General features: G+C 39.9%; 1 protein-coding gene across 8 annotated transcripts in view; it reads right to left on the bottom strand.

Annotated features, from left to right (window-relative positions):
- Asxl1 (ASXL transcriptional regulator 1) overlaps nt 1-23,117 on the bottom strand; it is a 66,541-nt gene that overhangs the window by 33,755 nt on the left and 9,669 nt on the right. For all 8 annotated transcript variants that reach the window (XM_031372330.1, XM_031372329.1, XM_031372331.1 and 5 more), the window contains exon 4: nt 22,247-22,355. In XM_031372330.1, the coding sequence (XP_031228190.1) occupies nt 22,247-22,355 (109 nt within the window). The remainder of the gene's footprint in view (nt 1-22,246; nt 22,356-23,117) is intronic.

Below are 23,117 nucleotides of genomic sequence, written 5' to 3'. Positions count from 1 at the left end.
AGGACAGCCAAGGCTACACAGAGAAACCCTGTCTCGAAAAACAAAAAACAAACAAACAAACAAAAAATCTGTCTATACTATTTCTCTTACATGTATATGTCAGTTTTGTCTACTTGGTTCAAACTACATCACTTGTCAGTAAGATACAAAGACCTCCTATTTCCCACCCCACTTTCTTTTCAGGGTCTTGCTCAGGTTGGTCTTAACTTGTGGTTCCTCTTTTTCAGCCTTCTAAATGTTGAGATTACTATGCCCACTTTCACCCTAAATTTTTGGTGAAAACTCACAAATTATATTGTTTTTGAGTTTTTAAAGGTTGTATCTACTTACTTACTAGTATTATCACGTGTGGTAATCAGGACAATCTACGGAAATCAGTTTTTTCCTTCTGGAGGCTTGGAGAAGAGTTCTGACAAAGAGGTGTCTGGGAGCGGTTAAACAAATGACTTGACATCAAGTCGTGAGTCCAAAGTGGGCCTGTATACTGCTGGAGGTAGCTCCCAGCCTGCTTTCTCTCTGTTTTGCTCTCTGGAGAGCTCTAGACAGCTCTCTCTGTATTTTCTGCTTGAAAATACAGTTCTCCAAGCAGTCCTCTCTTGCTGTTCTATAAACTTTCCCTCAATAGCTCATCTTCTGCAAATTATAAGATTAATCTTTTATTTTACATATCAATACAGTCATTTACATCAGATTTCTTTTTTATTATCCTACGAATCAACATCCTGTGACTCCAGCCCCTTAATTCTTAGGCGAGAGCAAGCACACATTAACTTTCAACACTGCAAAAGAATTCTGAGATCTGCTTGCCTCAAGCTAGTGAATTGGGACCCTGTCCTGAAATTACCACATCCACCACACCTGGGCCTATCCTTGCTCTGTCTCAGTTTGAGCCTGAAACTCAGGAATCTACCTGCCTTTGTATCTGTCTGTCTTTGTATCTTTCTGACAAGCTGACTCATTAATGTGGCTGCCTTTATTCCTTTATATTTATGAATTCCCTCATAATTCATATTACATAGTTGAGAAATTATATATATTTCTGAACTCATGTATTTAGAGTTCTTTTCCATAGCCTTAAGGGCTATCCTGAGCACCCCACATTTATCATTTTGCTGAGACATCAGTCATACCTCGCCTCCCAGACTCATGCTATCTCAGATTATCAAGGAGTCATTAACAGGGAGGGCATTCCTCAGAGGAATGTGAAAATATGTACATTACACAAATAAGCCTTATGGCCATGGTCGCCATCAACACTCATGGAGGTCCATGTTTGCTGTCAATCTGTCCCCACCAAGGCCTTGCTGGACCCAGTAAGAAACTTTCCTGTCTCAGTGAGTTACACCAGTTTTATGCAACATGAACAAATATGGAACAGACCATCCACTGAATATAGCAGACAGGTCCAACATAAAGTTTCCCATATCCCAAACACAGAAAACAAGGGCAGGCCCAAAAGCAAGGAAGAAAATTCCTAGATGCTAAAAACAAAGAAGCTACCCAAAGACAAATATTTCAAAGAGCTGTTAAAGCCAGAGGATTCAAGTGCTAGAGAGCGATCCTAATGCCAACAGAGAATGAGACAGACTGAAATGTATTAGATGTATATAATAGCAGACAGAAATCACTGGGGCTCAGTAGTTCAAGAGCATTGGCTACACCTCCAGAACCCACATTCAAGTCCCAGCACCCACACAGTGGCTCACAACTGTCTGTAACTCTGGTCTGAAAAAGTCTGAAACTCTTCTGGGTACCAAGCACACATGCAGTATAAACAAACATACTAGTAAATCAATCCCCCCCCCCCACACACACACCAAAAAACTAACAGCCCCATAACTACACAGGAAAAAAGAAGAGAGAATGCTAATCTATAGTTTGCAAAATAGTTGTTAAAAGTCAGGGTTCAAAGAATCACCTCAAAAATTGAACTTCCATTTCAAAAGTATGGATTCTAACTAAGGCCACTCTCCCCAAGTAATTCAGGAAGATGACCTAAGAGCCTAGCTGAAAGACAGCTAGAGGACAAACAAATCAGATAGGCTCAATAGAAAATTAAACCACTATCCTAGTGAAAAACTTTCACTCAGAAAAACAAACCCCAAGGCTACAGATACAATTCAACTGATAAGTGTTTGCTTAAAATGCACAGTACCCTGGGTGTGAACCCCAGCATCATATAAAATGGGAAATGGTAGTATAGACCTGTAATCCCAACACTCTGAAGGTATGGGGAACTCAGAGTTTGAGGGCAGCCAATTAACATAAAACAAACCAGGGGAACAATGAGACACTGTCACAAACATACAAATAAACAAACAATTCTCTCACACACAAAAATCTCACAGACTGTAGTACAAAAAGAACAGGTTGCACATGGAAGTGCCCTGCCTGTAAATCCCAGCACCTGAAAAGTAGAAGCTCAAGGTCATTCTTGGCTACAAAGCAAGTTTAAACCAACTAGAGCTACCTAAAGCTCTGTCGAAAAACACCAAGTCAAAATAAAATGATTAAAAATAATAAAATAAAAAGGCTAATAAGCATAGTGATCTCTGCCAGTAATAACACTCTGGATGAAGATATAGGAAGATCAAGAGTTCAGTACCATCCTGAAGGAGAGAGGAAGACAGAGAACAAGGGTAGGAGACACAGAGAACAAGGGTAAGAAGACACAGTAGGAAAAAGAAGTGTTAGCATGCCTGACATGAAATTTAAAATGTATTCTGGCTCCTGTTTTCAGAGTCTATTCTCATGATGGAGAAGAGCAACAGTGTGGGCTAGAAAACACTTGGGTAGATCAGGGAGCAGAAAGAACATAATGATGATGCTCAACTGATCTTTCTCTTCCTTTCCTACTCAGTCCAGGACCCCAGCCTAAGCATGGTGCCATGCACATCACATGCAGTGCCATCTTCTCTCTACTCAGCATAGCCAGAGGTGTGTCTCCTAGATGACGATAATCCAGTCAAGTTGACAATGAAGATTAACCATCACTAAGTATGGAAGATAGAATGGGAAGGTCTGACATGGTGAAATATGATCCTTAGAATAAGTAGCTACAATTCAAAGGTGTGAGTCTCCCAAGAGTAATTTATTCAAACACACACAACAGACTTCACAGCACTAAAACCAAAAATGTTTAAAGTAAACATTAAAACCACTCTAAGCCAGGCATGATGTGCATGTCTTTACTAGCACTTGGGAGGCAGAATTTGTGAGTTTGAGGACAGCCTGGTCATCTTGATGCACATAATTCCAGGACAGTCAGAGGGCTATATAATAAGACCCTGTCTCAAAAAACAAAAAGCCAAAACAAAATAATTAGACAACTTTTATCGTCAACTATAAATCACTGCACACTCAGATGTTAGAGGGCTTGTTGCTCTTCTAGAGGATCTGAGTTGGCCCCTAGCACCAACATGGTAGCTCAAAACCATCTGAAGTCCATGAGATGTTATACCTCCATGGTGCACAAACAAAATACTTATATCTAAAACACCTAAGAGACAACAACCAAAACCAAATCATTAAGACACTGAAATACCATCAAGGGGAAGAAGCCGCCCATGAGAAATCAATCCAAAACAGGGGCCTTAAGATACACCAAGTAGTTTGTTGTATCTACAAGAGATCTCTAAAGGATGCTCACAAAAACAAAGTCAACAGAGGAGCAAATGGACTATGATCAGCAGTGGGAATCTAATGAGATTGGCAGTGTTTCAACTCAAGTACCAACAATTTGCCCCTCAGTGGTAGAGATTAAAGCAAGGATTTGGTACTTGCTAATACTATCACTGAGTTAAGAGAAATTTCTTATTTTCTTGTGATTCTGGGGACCAAACCTAGGGTTTGGCTGATAAATACACATATAGAATATTATACTACAGAAAATAGCCACAGTATTAAAAAAGTCATGAACACATTCAAAGCATCTGATTCAAAACACAGAAGTTGTCATCTGGCATCCATATGTGTAATGGTACATCCACCCACCCACATACACACACCCTTCCTTTTTCATATACATAGTAGTAATGATTACATTTTTTTAAATGGAAGTATTTTTGAAGATTTATTTATTTATTATATGTAAGTACACTGTAGCTATCTTCAGATACTCCAGAAAAGGGCATCAGATCTCATTACAGATGGCTGTGAGCCACCATGTGGTTGCTGGGAATTGAACTCAGAACCTTCAGAAGAGCAGTCAGATGGCTCTTAACTGCTGAGCCATCTCTTCAGCCCCAAAGTGAAAAAAATTTTAGCAGTGTAATAGAAACTATAATATTCACCACAGATTTCTATCAGAAACCATGTGAATCAGGAGACAAGGAATTAATAGTTTTGAATGCTCAAAGGAAAAAAATATTCAACTTAGAATTTTCTTATTTAGTTAAAATAGTCTTGGCTGGGGAGATGGCTCAGCAGATTAAAGTACTTGCCATCTAGCTTATGAACCTGAGTTCCCTAAGACCTATGTGGTAGAAGAAGAGAATCAAATTCTGCAAGTTGTTCACTAGCCTAAATGTGCATGCTATAGAAGCTTGTATATATGAAAACACACACACACACACACACACACACACACCCCTATAAAGGGGTTAAATGGAAGAATATTACATAGATCTTGCATTTTACATGAAATGACATAAGGTATATTTTTTGTTTGATAACTTCATAGTTATAAAATATCATATAAGCTCTGAGAAATATAGAACTACAATTAATAAGCTAACTATAACAAAAGAACAGATTACCTACGAAACAGATAAATAGGGTAGATTTAAACTAAATCATAACAATTACATTAAAGTCCAGAGGCAATGCTCAATGGGTAAGAGTACCGGTTCTCTTCTAGAGGACCCATGCTCAATTCCAAGAACTTGCATGGCAACTGACAACCCATTTGTAACTTTGGGTTGGCGGTTGGGGGATGGTAGTATTAATTCCAACACCCTCTCTTCTGGCTTCTAAAGTTACTGCATGTAAAATAACACAGGCAAAACAGCCATACTCATGAAATAAATATAAAGGTGAAAAAAGATCAAGCGTTCAAGAGCTAGAGAGATGGCTCAGTGGTTAAACCTGCTTTCTGTTCTCCCAGAGAGCTTGGTTCTATTCCCAGCACCCATGTTGGGGAGCTCATAACCACCTCTATTTCCAACTCCAGGGGGATTCAATGCCTCTATCCTCCAAGTGTATACAAAGACACACATGCATACACATAACTTAAAAGGGAAGGAGTGTCTGGAGAGATGGTAGCATATACCTTTAATCCCAGAACTTGGAAGACAAAGGTGAACTGGCCAGCCTAGTCTATGTAACTAGTTCTAGAACAGCCAAGGATATACAAAAAAAACCTGATTCAAAAAGGGGGAAAATTAAATTTGTTAACCCAGGTTCAGCTCCTTGCAGCTACATGGTGGCTTAAAACCATCTGTAACCAGGGGATCAAAAGATTATAGAACGCATGATTCCATTTATATATTCTAAAAAAGCAGCAATACATGGGCAATCTATGAACTGGTAGTTGCTATAGGATAAGAAACTGCTCTATAAACTTAACTAAGGTAGTAATTACATGGCTGCATTTGCTTGTGACAGCATAAGGTTCTACACTGAATGGGGTAAACTTTACAATAACAACTTTAAAGGGGGAGAGACAAGTATGAAGCAACAATTCTCATTAGAGCAACTCTACTGAGCCCTCTAATAGCATACATTTAAACTGTACTAAAATACAAAGATAATCAAATGAACTTTAAAAACACACCTCAGATCTGAATACCTGCACACTAAGAAGGGTTAATTTCACTGTACACTAATCACATAAATATAAGAATGGAAGGAAAACCAGTGATTTCAAATCCACAGTACTCCAGCTACAGAGCAAGAGGCATTCTTACCCACTGCTAGGGAGAGTGCATTCATACAGCTGCACTACTTAGCTTCCATAGTCAAGAACGACCGTGACCACTCACTTTGGAAACACATACACCATGGAGAAGCCAATTCACACATGTATGAAGAGACATGCATTCAGTGCAACAGTTTGCCAAAACAGCCAAAAAAAAGTGTACAATAGGCCAACCATCAGTCACACAAGACAGCATACACTATAAAGTGTTCCAACTAAACGTGTCAGCACAGATCAAGCTCAGAAATGACAAAAACAAGTCAGAAAAAAAAAACAGTGACAGTATGACAGAAAAAAAAAAATTTTTTTTTTTGGCTTTTTTTTTTTTTTTTTTTTTTTTTTTTTTTTTTTGGAGACAGGGTTTCTCTGTATAACCCTGGCTGCCTGGAACTCACTCTGTTGACCAGGCTGTCCTTGAACTCAGAAATCCTCCTGCCTCTGGCTCCTCCCAAGTGCTGGGATTAAAGCCGTACGTCAACTGCCTGGCCAGAAATAATTTTAAAATCAAGAAACCCAGGCTGGAGAGATGGCTCAGTGCTTAAGAGCACTGACTGCTCTTACGGGTCCTGAGTTCAATTCCTTGCAACCACATGGTGGCTCACAGCCATCTGTAATGGGATCTGATAACCTCTTCTGGTGTGTCTGAAGACAATGACAGTGTACTCTCATTAAAAAAAAAAAAAAAGCAAGGAACCCTCAAGAACATACTTAGGTTTAAGCGTCAGTAATGCACAAATGTGAGTGGACCTATAAATAAAAACAAAGGAAACTTAGTTGGCAGAAAGCTTGCCTACCTGCCTCCAGTACATTAAGTCCTAGGTTCAATTCTTATCCCACATCTATAATCCTACAATCAGGATGGTCTGGAGGACAAGGTCATCCTTAGCCACACAGCAGTATTAAGGCCAGCCTGAGATATATGACAGCAGGTCTTGTTATAAAAGGAATCTGAACAGTAATAATCTCAATCAGGGAGGGGAAGGAGTGGACTCCAAGGACTCAATGCTTGGGCTACCTGTCAGGCATGAGTAGACTCTTAGACTCGAAGGTGCTTCCCCCATCTGCTATTTCTTTTTAAAGAAACAAGTTTTGTATATACTTTAAGTTACATACCTTGCAAGAAAAGTAAAAGTAACATTCCCACAATAAAAGCACACAGTGTACTACTACTGTTCATCATGGTTTCTACCTCAAATCCCAACAGTGGACACTGAGCTAGAAGGATACGTGTTCAAACCAGCCTGGGCTATGATATATTTCAAGACTCCGCTGTAAATAAAACACTAGGTCCAGTAGGTCCTACAAACATTCTATCATAAAGAATATCTTAAAGACACTGGCCAGGCAGTGGTGGTGCACACCTTTAATCACAGCACTTGCGAGGCAGAGGCAGATAGATTTCTGAGTTCAAGTTTCTGAGAACAAGTTCTAGGACAGTCAGGGCTACACAGAGAAATTCTCTCTCAAAAAAGAAAAGAAAAGAAAAAGAGCCGGGCAGTGGTGGTGCACGCCTTTAATCCCAGCACTTGTGAGGCAGAGGCAGGTGGATTTCTGAGTTGAAGGCCAGCCTAGTCTACAGAGTGAGTTCCAGGACAGCCAGGGCTATACAGAGAAACTGTGTCTTGAAAATAAATAAATAAATAAATAAATAAATAAATAAATAACAAAAATACTGCTGCACAAAGTCAAGAAGGGAATACAACCAAAACTGTACAAAGTTTCAAATCAGTATCATATCTATAAGAAATTTATAATTTCAGATATAAAATCATAATAAATTATAAACCTAGCCACAGATTCATGAAAAGAAAACCACATTGAAGTTAGTCTAGGAAAGCAAGGATGCTTCAGCATTCAGTTATTACCAAATTAAAGAAAAATTGTGATTCATTTACTCACAAATAATTCTCAAGTGTCTACTTTTCCCTAGAGTCTAGAAGAATACAATAGACTAAATTACAAATCCTTCCCTGTGCTGGTTTGAGTTATAACAGTCCCCATAAGCTCATCTATTTGAATTCAGTCACCAGGAACAGTTTGAAAAGGATTAGAAGGACTAGGAAGAATGGCCTTGTTGAAGTAGGTGTGTATATAATATACAGTCAGATTGTGATAATGCCTAGGGGGAAAAAATGCAGGCAGGATGTTGGTGGATATCCCTGGGGAGGGGGGACAAGGAGGAGAGGAAACTGAAGTCGGGATATAATATATGAAAGAAAAATAAGTCAAGAGGTAAGACAATGATGTCTTGAGATAAAAGAGCAGAGGAAAAGGCCCTGAAAGGAAGAATGCCAGCATGTTCAAGGATCTCCATGAAGCCCAGGGCATTTAGGGAACAGTGAGTAAGTGAGTGAGCTGATGAAATTAGGGTACTGTGAGCCATATTAGGGAATCTGACCTTTACTATGAGTGAAAACAGAAAATAGGACAGGAAGAGTTTGAATAGAGGAATGGTGTAATCTGACCAACAGTGTTGTAAAATCTCTTTAGATTTTAGGTTTAGATTTGGCTCAAAACAACAAAAATTCCCCCCTATAGAGTTGCACCCATGCAAGAAACAAACAACAACAAAAACCAAAACAGCTCTTATCTGAAAGGGAAGAAGACAGTTCACTTTTGAGATTAAGTATGAATGACTATGCCCTGAAATACAGATTCAAGTTTCCCTGGAGGACATGTTCCACTGTGAAAATGGTTACGTGAGACTGTGTTAGTTATGTAGTTGTATGAGCCAAAGCTACTGGCAGGTACCTCAGATAGATAAATTACAGCAAACGGGGGACTCAGTTAAGGAATTAGATGTTATCTGATGATGTCCTAGTTTTTGGACTGAAAGAATCTAGTAATCTGATAATTTAGCTTCCAAAAGTTTAGAGCAGTGGTTCTCAATCTTCCTAATGCTGTAACCCTTTAATACAGTTCATGTTATGGTGATTTCAACTATAAAATTATTTTTCTTGCTACTTTATAATTTTACACTGTAATGAATCATAATGTAAGTATCTTTGTTTTCCAATGGCCTTTGGGGGGCCCAAAGCCTACAGGTTGAGAACTGCTGATTTAGATAGTCACAAGGACGCTGATCACACAGGAGGTGGTGATCACTGAGTTACAAAGGGACTACTAAGTAGTCCAAGACATTTTTTGCTGTGGTCTGTAGCAACATTTTAATTGTCCATAATCACAGAATTCAACTATCTGGCCTTAAAGAATCTTTAATATAGGTGTCTTAGTGTTCAATGGCTGTGAGGAGACACCATGACCAAGGCAACTCTTGTGAAAGAAAGCGTTTAATTAGGGGCTTATGTTTGAGAGGGTTGTTAGTCCATGACCATCAGTCAGCAGACAGGCTGGAGCAGTAGCTGAGCTTTACTGATCTGCAGGTAGCAGGAAGCAAGAGAGACTGGGCTTTGTGGAGGATTTTTAAACCTCAAAGCTAACTCCCAGTGGTATATCTCCTGCAATGAGATCCTCACCTCCTAATATCCTTCCCAAACAGTTCCACTCTCTGGTGACTAAGCACTCCAGCATATGAGCCTATGCGGGCCATTACCAGGGTCGTGGCAGCCAGAATGCTGAATGCTATGTCTTCTGAAGGTAGATGCAGCAAGAATTGCTGATTACATGGACAAGCGGTGAAAAGTTACTCCAAAGCAAGGTTTCTATCTGAGCAACTTCAAACATGGGGTTCTGGAGTCTCATGCCTTTTGCATGTACTATTCTGTGTGCTCCTATTTAAAAAAAAAAAAAAAGACACCTCTTTGCCTAACCTTTCTCTTTCACTATCTGCCATGAAGTGCACAAAAGGGAACACGCAGACAACTAGAGAATAGAGAGTGCAACTACATGGCTCCTCAGAGGGAGAATCTGTGCATCATTTCAGGCCTCAAATCCTCATGGTTAGTTTCATAACTGGCCACTTAAAAAACAAAATTCTGCTTGGCAGTTGTGGCACACTCCTTTAATCCCAGCATTTGGGAGGCAGAGGCAGGCAGATTTCTGAGTTCAAGGCCAGCTTGGTCTACAGAGGGAGTTCCAGGACAGCCAGGGTGCTACAAAGAGAAACCCTGTCTCAAAAAACCAAACCAAATTCCATTAATGCAGAGCCAAGACAGGGGTGGAAACAGCTGTGGGAAAAATAACCATGACATTAGTTTTGTACATAGCAATTCTGACATGCTATCACATGTACAAATAGACACAGAATATGTACCTGAATATACAGAGAACATACAGAATATACAGAGGAGACATATACTCCCACTCTAGCACCAAGTAGAAAGGTAGGAACCACTTCCCTGCTTCTGCAAGAGACAAGTGAGATTAAAAAACACAAAGCGATGAATTCTCCACCAAAGCCTCAACCAAGAGCCACTGACTGTTGAGTCAGATTGTGATGTCAAAGGAGCAGCGCAAGGGCAGAAGAGGTGCGAGCTAAAGCAGGTTGAGTGAGGAAGACTTCTGCATTATGACATTTTTCTTATGGAAATTTTGTGTGTATCAAACCAAATATCTAGGTACCTACCCACCAGAACACCATAAACTAATTCCCAGACCTGAGAATGCTTAGCCCAACAGCAAAGGAGAGGAAAAACTACATAGCAATGTATATATCACTCACACACACACACACACACACACACACACACACACACACACACACACACAAAAAGAGAGAGACTGTAAAAGCTTTGTTGGAGAATAAAAGATAAGAGAAGAAGGCATAAAAAATTAGGAATGAACATGACAGTTTTCTTTTGAGATTAAAGAGTGCATACATACAGTGGCTATTTCAGTACACCATTTCATGAAGACTCTGCTGGAAATTCCCTCCCTGGAATTTCCCTTTGACACTAAAACTCTCTATCCTGAATCAATTAATCTTGAGAGCTGTTATCGTATTATTATTAATTAGGGATAATGTTGAGTAACTATACTTACTCCTCTTGAGATGTTAAGGCAGAAGGATTAAGAGTCTGGGGTCAGCCTGGTTTACAGTGATTTCCAGGCCATCCTAGGCTGCACATTGGGACCTTGTCTCAAAAAGCAAACACTTATCACAACAGTTCCTTATTTTTCTCCTGTGGTTCTGGACATCATCTCTGGGTTTTGTGTTAGTCAAGTTTTCTACCAATGAGCTACATCCTCAGCCCCGAAAGCAAGGTAAAGACAATCTCCTTCATGCATTTTTCACTACATTTCAATGATTTTCCTTTTGAGAAAGGGTCTCACATAGCCTCAAATTCCCAAGTAACCAAGCACAGTTTTGAACTCCTGATTCTCCTGCTTCCCCATCCTGAGTGTTGTTGGGGTTTCAAGTATCTTTCACCACATCCAGCTCAACAGATAAACTTTTACTGTAACAACTATGAGATAGAGCCAAAAGCAAAATAATATACCATCTTTGCATCTAAGGCATAATCAGGACAGATTTAAGGATAATCAGGAGAGGTACTCAAATTACACACAGACAGAAATTGTGTACTTGTGATAAAAAGTTTAGGCCAGGGGACTGAAGAAATGATTCAGAGGTTAAGGCTACTTGCTGCTCTTGCACAGGACCAGCATTAATTCCTCACACAAACATGGTAGTTCACATCCACCCATAATTCCAGTTCCAGGGAATGTGATGCCCACTTCAGATCTCTGAGGGCACCAAGCATATATGTAGTGCACACACGAACATTCAGATAAAAGGTTTATACATTAAATAAAAAGAGCTTAGACCCTAGAAGAGAAATCCAATTTAGAGGCCAGAGAAAGGACTGAGAAATAACTTGTATTGTCAGATCTTAAACTATATAGTCAGGCAAAATGAAAAGTCTGAAATAGGAAAGCCTAAAACTAGAAGTTTGAGACATCCAGAGATGAAAGAAAGCCAGGAGGTGCCGAGTGGGGTTTGGATCTTTAAATGCTATGGGAACCACTGACAAGTGTCAAACAAAAACAAATCATGATCACAAGGTGTTTTTGGGGAAAAAAAAAAAAAAAAACCACTTTGTCATGTGGATTAAAAAGAAACAAAGCAGTTGTTTCTCAGAGGGTAAAGTGAAAGCAGTAGCCTGGACAGGAGCTACTTTATACTTTAGTCTCCAGTATGTGGTAAGTTTTAGTTTTTGGAGGGCTTTTTTTGTTAGTTGTTGGTTTGTTTTTTGAGACAGAGTTTCACCATGTAGCTTTGGCAGGCCTCGAACTCATTATGTAGACTAGGTTGGTATTGAATGTAGAGATCCTCCTGCCTCTGCATCTGATTATAGGTATACAACAGCATACCTGTTTTTAAAAAAAAAAAAAAAATTTATTTTATATATATGAGTACACTGTAGCTGTACAGATGGTTGTGAGCCATCATGTGGTTGCTGAGAATTAAACTCGGAACCTCTGCTTGCTCTGGCCCCACTCATTCTGGGCACTCGCTCCGGCCCAAAGATTTATTTATTTTATATTTAAGTACACTGTAGCTGTCTTCAGACGACGGCATCCAAACTCATTACAGATGGTTGTGAGCCACCATTTGGTTGCTGGGATTTGAACTCAGGACCTTTGGAGGAGCAGTGAGTGCTCTTAGCCATCTCTCCAGTCTCTGGCTAAGTTTTTAAAACAGCACTTTTTTCAGGTCATACCTTCATGAGAAAAATAGCATATAGATAAAAGAGAAGGTTAAAATAAACAGTCAGCTGATATTAAGGGATACATTTCTAAATTCACAAGACAGTATCTGTCTAAATTTAAGGGATACATTTCTAAAATTCTACAAGACAGTATCTAAGTTCACAAGACAGTATCTGTCTAAACAACATATCCTTTAACATCTTAGCTAAAGCTTCACACTTCACTCTCAGGAGTATGCCCATGTATGCTGATACATTATCGCCCTCCCTCTGAAATCTCACTGGAAGCCTCCATGACTCTATAACTCTTGCATCTGCAAGTCTACAAAGCCAGCATCCTGTGAAAATGTAAAAGTCTATTGCCAGTTCAGTTAGCATCTGGGCCCCTTCAAACTCTGAATGCCTGGATAGCTGATCCTTCCAACGAACTTATAATTTTATACTCTGGAGCACGTCAAAGGTAAGATCTGTTCAAATCCTGAGTTTCCCCTCAGAGGTATCTTCCCTCCTGTCCCAGTATAAACTACTGGTCTTTTCTCTTAAAACAAAACAAAATAAACAACAACAACAAAAAAAATCATGCAACATGTCTGAGCATGCTTGCATGCCACACTGTATGCATGCATGCATGAGGATGAATCGTAGGATGACTTGCTCTCCTTCTACTGTGGTGCTGGGAATCAAGCAGGTTGAGGGGCTTGGCAGCAACCTTGCTAAGCCATTTCCCATCTACTTAGCATCTTTTTAATGCCACTAATTTCTCTAATAATTTCTTTTTGTCTATAGCTTTAAATATGTGCACTTTTCTGTCTACAGTTTCTCAAATCTTTCTACTAATTTTCACTATAAATCTGGCTAAAAACTGCTAACAAGAACCATATCAATTCCTGAACACTTGAAAATTCCTTTACAAATTAACCAGATCATTACTTTTAAGCTAAATGTCAAAGTCTCAGGACACTACAAAACATACAATATATTCTTTACCTGCTTTAAGTAAGAGAGAAGGACCACAAAAGCCCTGAGAATATAAAAGGGGCAGTGGAATTCCTGGAGAAGGAAGGATACAACAGAGTAAAAGGCGGTTGCATTTGCACTGAATGTAGTGGCATTTTCCTTCCTTCTTCCTTCTTTTTTTTTCTTAAGATTTACTCTTATTTTGGCTCACAGTTGATCATGGCAGTGGAATATAAAGCACATGTATAAAGTAGCTGGCCAAATTACATCCAGTCATAAGAAAACAAAGAATGTTAGTACTCAGCTAGCTTTCTCTCTCCCTTTTTCCTTCTCACTCATCTCCTTCAAAAGGATCTGGTTCTCACCTTACCTTCTACCACAAACGTTTCAGGGGAGCAAACAAGGGTCTTTACTCACAGAGCCTCTGTGCTGGCAGACCCAGGAAATGGTAGGATCTACTTTTAAAGTGACACTTCCCACCTCAATTAACCCAATAAATGGAATCTCTCATAAGCATGCTCAGATGCTAAATAACCTTTCACAGATGTGCCTAGAAACTTGTCCCTGAGAAGTTTCAGATCCTATCAAACTAACAACACTAACCACCATACCTTAGTTCTCTGGTACCAATTTTCTATGAGTTAGCTTTTCATCATTGTGACCAGTTTCTGACACAAACAACTTAAGGAAAGATTTTGGTTCAAGTTTCAGAGGGCTCAATGTATGGTTGCATGGCCCACGTATTTGGGCAGAGCAGTAAGTGCTGAAAGCACGTGGTAGAGAAAAGCTGTTCACTTCATGTCAGTAGCTGAGAGAGGAGGCACAGGAAGAGGCCAGGGCAAGACACAACCCCACAAAGGAGACACCCCACTAACTGATTTTCCCCAATTATTTCCCTATGTCTACCACTAACCATATTCTAATAATGTCACCATATTATGAATACATCAAATGATTAATTTGGTTAAGTTCTCATGATCTAACTACCTCCAGAAATTCCGTAACAGAGACCTCCCCAAAGTGTCCTTTACTGAAATCCTTCCTCAACATTTCTCAAAGCTATCAAGTTGGCAACATTAACTATCACTGTTAAAACAAATCCTTTGAATTAACAGAAAAATGTGATTGTGGTCCTCAAAGCTTCTCAGATTGGCTGCTCAATCTGACTACTTGTATGTCAAAGAACCACTCTTAAGAAAATGATACTTGTCGGGCAGTGGTGGCGCACGCCTTTAATCCCAGCACCTGGGAGGCAGAAGCAGGCGAATTTCTGAGTTCCAGGCCAGCCTGGTCTACAGAGTGAGTTCCAAGATAGCCAGGGCTACACAGAGAAACCCTGTCTGGAATATGGTTGACACTCACACACCAGTCACTATCCCTCCTTCCAGATTTAGCTAAGTAAAAAGCAGCAATTTTCTCAGAATAAACAAATCCTCTACCTAATGTCTGATCTGAAGAGACACTGAATCTAGTGTCTATGCTGGCTGACCTCAGCCCAAACACAATCTTACGGAATATACAGAATCTTCTTTCCAGAACCTGGTGCTTTAAAAGATAATAATCACAAGAAAAATATAGTCTTTTATGTTTTACAAATAAACATCACTTTATCAACTTGGACACTACCAATTCATTTCTACCCCAAGCTAACACAAAGCACTCTATGGTCAGCGCTTTCCTCACCACTGTTTTTACTATAACCTTATCATCTCATGTTCCAACAAAACTCAGTTCTTTTCTGGGTTGAGGGTGTAGTTCAGTATACACAGTGCTTGCTTGGCATGAATGGGGTCCTGGGTTCTACCCCGAGGATAGTAGAAACATGATATGGCAGTGTATGTCTATAATCTCAGCATTAGGACTGAAGGAGGTGAAGGCAGGACTACACACTATACGGGACTCAACATAAAAACTTAAGATTAAGGGCTGGAGAGATGGTTCAGTGGTTAAGAGCATTGACTGCTCTTCTGAAGGTCCTGAGTTCAAACCCCAGCAACCATATGGTGGATCACAACCATCCGTAATGATATATGATGCCCTCTTCTAATGTGTCTGAAGACAGCTACAGTGTACTTACATATAATAAATAAGTCTTTAAAAAAAAAAAACAAAACAAATAAAAACCTTACGATTAAAAAAAGAAAAGAAAAAAAAGGAAGAAACGAACCAATTCCCTCTAAGTTATCCTCTGACATCCACACATGTGCCCTGTGCATACACCAGTAAGTAAGTAAATAAATGTTATGCCGATAGGTAGGTAGGTAAGGTAGGTAGACTCAGGGGCTGCAGTGATGGCCCAGTCATTAAAGAGCTCAAACTATTATTGCAGAGGACCCAACTGAGTTCCCAGCACCCACACTGATCAGCTCATAGCTACTTGAAAATCTATTTTCACAGAACCTAACAATTCTGGCCTCATGGGCACCTGAATCCCTAAGGTATATGCATACACACACGCAGAATTAAAATATAACAATAAAATCTTATATTTTAAAAAAGTAGTTCATCTTACTAAAGCATAAAACAGATTCTGAGTAAGGCTCTGAAAACAGTCAACTTCGCTCTTGCTGGATGGAAATCCAGACAACTGTACACACCCCAAATGGTTTACCAACTGAGGAGAGGTCAAGACCTCCATCAAGACTGAGCTGTTACTTCAGCTAACCAGAGCAAATGTACCAATCTAAACAGCATTCTAAACAGACCGCCTACAGCAGAGTATTGTGATCACAAGTGTCAGGAGCGCCAGTGAGATGGCTGAGCAAGGCAAGTGTGTGCTGTACAAGTCTAACTGTGGCAGTCTGAATGAGAATGATCCCACAGGCTCAGATATCTGAATGCTTGGCCCAGAGTTGGTAGATCTATTTGGCAAGGATTAGGAGCTAGCTATGGCCTTGCTCGAGGTGGTGAATCACTGGAGGTAGGCTCTGAGTTTCAAAAGATCAGAATGTCTCTGTCTCCCTTACTTGTGAATAAAGATGTGAGCTGTAGCTACTGTTCCAACACCATGCCTGCCTGCCTACCTGCTGCAATGCTCACTGCCAATGATGGTAATGGACTCTAACCTTCTGAAACTGAAAGCCCCAAGTAGTCTTTCTTTTATAAGTTGTTTTGGTCGTGGTGACTTATCATAACAATAGAAAATTAACTAAGATACCAACTGCCTAGGTTTGATCCCCAGAACGCACATAAAAGTAAAAAGAGAAAAACAACTTCACATAATTTTCTCTTACCTCAAGTGTGTCTGTCTGTCTGTCTGTCTCTCTGTCTCTGTCTCTGTCTCTCTCTCTCTCTCTCAAACAATAATAGTAATAACAAAAACAACTGAAAGAAGTAGTCAGTAGCCAATAAGGGAAACACATCATAAAGAGCAGGAAAGAAAATACCCATAGCTAGCTTACTTTTCATACGCAAAGATGCTTATTGATGTTTAACCCAGAAAGCACTCAAAAGAGATCTAAGGTTCTCAGAAGATGGCTTAGATGCTTAAGCCACTGCTTAAGTGATGATGATGATAACCACAGAGGGGACACACTTGAGCCCTTAGTCAATGTTTCAATTCACAGCAATTGAAATCTCCACTTATATACCCATTTTATGACATAAAAGGGCTTTCCATATTTTTATGCTTTCAATATGAACTTTGCGGTGTTACACCACAAGTAACACACAGAGTGCCTGGCTAAAACCCTGACCTTGATGGACTTCTCATCCAATTCTCTAGCTTTGTTTTTGAGACAGGGTCTTGAGAGCCACAGACCTTCTGTAGCCAAGGATGACCTTGAGCTCTCCATCCTGCCACCTCCACACTCTAGGTCTAAGATTACAAGGCATATACGTCAATCACCATGTCCTGCTTCCAGGGCGGTAGCACTGATACATACTAACCACTCTTCTAACTTAAACAAAAGCAAACAGTAAGAATGTCAGTAAAATTTAAAGACAATCTAAAAATGCAAACCAACCAGGCATAACAAAAGTACTCATCTCAGGATCTGAAAATTGTTAAGATAATGTTACCACACTCGAGTCAGCTGATTTGTGTATTTTCTCTTGCTTATTTCCATTCCTGTTATAAACAGAATGTGCAGCTTTTAGGTTATTTTTTTCTTCCTGTCCAGCAAGTTAATTTTTTTTTCTTGCCCCCCCATTGGAGCAGTTCTACCTAAAGCTATGAAAGAATCTGCTGACATTGGAAACCAATCTTGAAGCTGGAGAGAGATGGCTCAGCAGTTATAAGCACTTACTGATCTTGGAGAGGACTCCAGTTCAATTCCCAGCACCTACATGGCAACTCCTAAGAGACTTTCATTCTAGTTCTCTTCTGGCCTCTGCATCAGGTAGGTATACGCATGATACACAGATATTCATGCACATAAAACACTATACACATAAAGTAAAAGAAAATACAAACTAAGTCTTTCTTGGAGCTAAGGAAATGGCTCAGTAGTTAAGATCACGCTTGCTCTTGCAGAGGACCCAGGCTTGGTTCTCAGGGATTACATGAAAGCTAGCTTACAACCATCTGTAACTCTAGTTCTTGGGGATCCTGTCCTCTTCTAACTCCTGTAAGCTCTAGGTATACAAGTGGTGTCCTTACAAACATATAGGCAAACACTAATACAATAAAACCAAAGCTTAAAAAAAGAAAAGTCAGCAGGGCTATTTTGGCTCCCAGCACTCTGCTGGCAGAAGCAAGCAGATTCTTTGAGTTCCTGGTCTACAGAATAAGTGTCAGAACAGCCAGGGCTATACATAATAAATCCTGTCTATAAATAAATAAATAAGAAAAGAAACAGAATGACCTTTGCATCTTAAATAAAATTGACATTTTGAGTTCAAAAGATATTTTTAAAGACAAAGTGGCTCCAAAACTGAAGAAAAACTTTCTTTTAAACTAGCATAATGAGACCTGGATTCTAGTTTTTAACTCAGCTCTAAGTATTGTCATACAGAGAAATGAATATAGATCCAGCATTATATGTGCTGGAGCTCCATTTTCAATCTGTAAAGTGAAAATAGACTGGATGACCTAACAGTTCCTCCTTCATTAAAAACTTTAGGATTTTCAGCATTAGAAAGAATGGCTTCTTTTCCCCATAAGGGTTACAGAACTAGAAAAGGTATTGTCTAAATATGTCAATGCATTATTTTAAATGAGTTTTTTACACCCCAACAATCAAAATGATAACAGTTCAAACTCTACAAAAGAGCAATATTATTTTTAAAAATACTTAAAATGGGGCTGGAGAGATGGTTCAGCGGTTAAGAGCACTGACTGCTCTTCTGCAGGTACTGAGTTCAAATCCCAGCAACCACATGGTGGCTCACAACCATCTGTAATAAGATATAATGCCCTCTTCTGGAGTGTCTGAAGACAGCTACAGTATACTCACATATAATAAATAAATAAATCTTTAAAAAAAATACTTAAAATGTTTAAGCTCTTTATTACTATACTTTCAGAATATGTATTTCCTGGAGGAGAGGGTGTGCACATGGTGCCACATCTATGGAGCACCACTGTGGAAGTGAGAGTACAACCTGCAGGAGTCAGCTCTCTCCTTCCACCATGGTGGAAAGAGATAAGGACCTTCCACCATGGTGGAAAGAGATAAGGAAAGGTGGCAAGCATCTTTTACTTGCTTAGCTGGCTTAATATTACACCTTTCTTTAGCAATTAAAAGAAACCAGATGTGGCTGTAGCCTGAGAAAGACTGACTTCTAATGTCAGCAGATTCTTAAAACAGATTTTGGTAGAACTGCTCCTAAGAGGGCAAGAAAAATAAAATTAAGATACTAACTTGCTGAACAGAAAAAAAAAAGGCATAAACAAATATGCTGTGTAACGGGGGTGTTGGGTAGGGGGAGTGGTGGGAATATACGAAGTAGCTAAGACTGTGTCAGTTAAGACACCATCAGATTAGACCCCAAGCAGCAAGATGCGACCAGGTTTCCAGGCAGTGGCATTGGCAAGTGTAACGCCAGGTTTGAGGTGGTTAAGAAGCAAACTTGAGACATGACTATCTAAAGGACAGTTAGGAACCAAGCTGAAGTGCTAGGAGAGCCAACTAGGAGCCATGTCATCTAATCTGCATTTTAAAAGAGACCACTGCTTGCCATGTATCTACTAAAATTCAATGGACTCTGATATTGCCTTTCAAATAGCAGTGGTTATGATTTTTTCCTATCCAAAATCTAGACTTATTTTATATTCATTCTTTCCTTTGTATTAATGTTACATCCATAATTCTGAACCACTAATATAGAGCTTGATTATGTAAATTTCTATTGTAGTTATAATATTGTAAGGATGCCACAATTAAGCCAGTACTTAGGCTGAGGCAGGGATCTACATCCCTGAATTCCAGACCAGCCTAATTTAGATAGTTTGAGGGCCACCAGGGATACAAAGAGAAATCCTGTCTAAAAAAAACAAACACAAAAACAAAACAAAAAAACAATAAAAACCCAAATCCAAAAGGAATGCAACAATTATTTCTTTCAATTTATCCTCCTTTGTTTTCCTCTAATAAAAATTGCAAGGGGATTGATATACCACCTCAGACATCTTCTACAATTAACTGCATCTCCACCCTAAATTGCTCATTGTGCTATGCTTGTATACAACTATAAGCACACATGTTCAGGTGTGCCCTTGGAGAGGGCAAAGAAGAGCAACACTGCTCTGCTTCACCACTTTCCATGTCACTCCCTCCCTGAGATCTAGGCTCTCACTGACATTGTAGCAACAGCCCCAACCATCTCCCTGTCTCTAACCCAACAAAATGTTAGGCTTATAGACAGGCATTTTAGTCATGCCTAGGTTTTTGGGTTTTTTTTTTTTTTTAAAGATTTATTTTACATGTATTTGAGTACACTGTCATTCTCTTCAGACACACCAAAAGAGGGCATCAGATCCCATTACAGATGGTTGTGAGCCACCATGTGGTTGCTGGGAATTGAACTCAGGACCTCTGGAAGAATAGTCAGTATTCTTAACCGCTGAGCCATCTCTCTAGTCCCAACCCCCCTTTTAAAAACTTTTTATTGATTCTTTGTGAATTTCACATCCCATTCATCTGTTATCCCTTCATACCCACCCTCTGGCCCTGCAATGCACCCCCCAAAGAAAACAAAAGTTAAAAAAACAAACCAAAAAACATCTCATAGAAGCTATAGTGTATCACACAATATATCCTTATGTCCACACATCCTTACTTGTAAATGTTCATTACAATGAACATTGGTCTGGTTCGAGGCCTCTGGTCCCTCACCAGGACTCCTCTAGGATATCCTGTTATTGCCCTTGCCCTGTGTCATGAAGATCCTGCAGCTTTGGTTCTGTGGGACCAAGTTCCAGCTGTTCATTGATAGGGTAGACATTGGGGTGTGTCAACTCAAAGCCCTGACCTAGGGCTTTGAGTTGACACACCCCAATGTCTACCCTAGGCCTAGGTGGTAGCTGCTTTGGTCAGCCCACCAGCACCCAGGGTCACCAGGGCCAGCTCTTCCCCTTTGCCCATCCACCAGGACCAGCTTTCATACCCTCTGGGTCAGCTCACCCAGAAGAGGGCATCAGATCTCATTATGGATGGTTGTGAGCCACCATGTGGTTGCTGGGATTTGAACTCATGAGCAGTCAGCGCTCTTAACTGCTGAGCCATCTCTCCAGCCTGCAGCCAGGAGGCTGCACTTAACCACTGAAGCCATCCCACCATCCCTCCTTTCTTTCTTTTTCTTTTCTTTTTTTTTGAGACAGGGTTACTCTGTGTAGCCCTGGCTGTCCCTGGACCAGGCTGGCCTTGAACTCAGAAATCCGCCTGCCTCTGTCTCCTAAGTGCTAGGATTAAAGGCATGAGCGTCAGCCACCACTGCCTGGCCCAGCCCTTCTTTCTTACCAAGGTGTTTCCATATTTGCAACATTGTAAAGCCAGGCATGGTGACAACTCCATGTAATCCCAGTACTTGTATGACAAAAGCAGAAGGATCATGTTTCAGGCCAGTTTGAGCAATCAAATCAGTTCAAGGCCAAAATATACTACAAAGAATGTCAGTCTCTAAAACAAGAATATTCTATGAAATTAGAAGACAAAGCAATAAAAACTGGTATACATTAAAACTCTTTTTAGAAAAAGTATGTAAGTGTGTGTGAGTAAGAAAGAGAGAGAAAGGGGGCAGGGGAAGATGGCTGTTTTTCTGATTCCATACATAGTAGAGCTGAGATATTTTGACAGAGTCACTAGGTCGATGAAATCTAAAATTACTTATATCAGCCCTTTATACAAAAGTTTTCAGACTGTCATCTAAATGACACCCAAATATATCAGAAATGACATAAAAATAATTATTCATTTCAGTAAATAAGGTTTATTCTGAACTCCTCCTCCTTTGTAATTAGTAAATGCTGATACTCACATTTCAGTTACTTTGCATAGAGTATGTTCATTAGATTGCACAGTAATTTATCCCTGACAATATTATTACTAACAAAATCCTTATTAAGGCCCATTTGTAACTATCACCACACATACTTATCTTTCAATTGCATATATCTAAGATACAGACAAGCAAAGCTGAGCACAGAAACAACAGTTGCTACAACTTAGTAACTCCTGATAGGCTGTTAGGCATCTCAGAGTACCATTAAGGACCAGAACATCAGTGTTACCTGACTGCATCCATCAGCACCATTCCAAACCCACCAGGTTTTTCTTATGCACAAAGTTTTGGGGACCATTGCACTGAGAAGTCATTTTACCTTCAGTGTGAAAAGACTAATCCGGCCAGGTAATTTATAGAACAGCCCTTCTGCACCTCTTGAGTTGGAATGTAGCATGGCATTGAGGCACGCAAGAGGGGATGTCCCACTAGAAAGGGTAAAAAGACAGAAATGGGTCACAAAAGGTGGTGTCTACTTACCAAATATCCAGCTCCTCTAATTCACTTCCAAACCAAGAAGTAAAGAAAGCAAAGCAGAAGCAGTGATTTCACAAATGCATTATGAACACAGCGGGAGATAAACAATTGAAACTCACAGAAGCCCCACTCAGTCTAGGTTGTGGTGCACATAACATTTCAGAATATACATCAAACACATCTTTAGTGTTTCCTGACAATACAAACCAAGCTCTAAAAAAATGAGAGACCATTCAGCAGTTAAAAATGCGTGGTGCATAGGAGGAGAGGACCTCAGCCCTGAAGGTTCTGTGCTCCAGTGTAGGGGAATGCCAGGTCCAATAAGTGGGAGAGGTGGGGTGGCAGGCATGGGGAGGGGGGAGGCAACAGGGGTTTGTTTCTTTGTTTTTTGGAGGGGAAACTGGGAAAGGAGAAATTTACATGTAAATAAAGAAAATATCTAATAAAAAAAAATTTACTAAAAAAAAAAAAAAAAAAAAAAAGCGTGGTGCAGCTGGGCAGTGGTGGCGCATGCCTTTAATCCCAGCACTTGGGAGGCAGAGGCAGGTGGACTTCTGAGTTCGAGGCCAGCCTGGTCTACAGAGTGAGTTCCAGGACAGCCAGGGCTATACAGAGAAAACCTGTCTCAAAAAAAACAAAAAAACAAAACAAAAAAACCCAAAAAAACAAAAACAAAAATAACCCTTTTACTATTACAAATGAGTTTTCTCAGG

Source organism: Mastomys coucha, unplaced genomic scaffold, assembly GCF_008632895.1.
Source record: "Mastomys coucha isolate ucsf_1 unplaced genomic scaffold, UCSF_Mcou_1 pScaffold15, whole genome shotgun sequence".
Classification (NCBI taxonomy): Eukaryota; Metazoa; Chordata; class Mammalia; order Rodentia; family Muridae; genus Mastomys; species Mastomys coucha.
The sequence above is the reverse complement of the archived record's forward strand: the minus strand, read 5'-3'. Positions and strand labels throughout refer to the sequence as shown.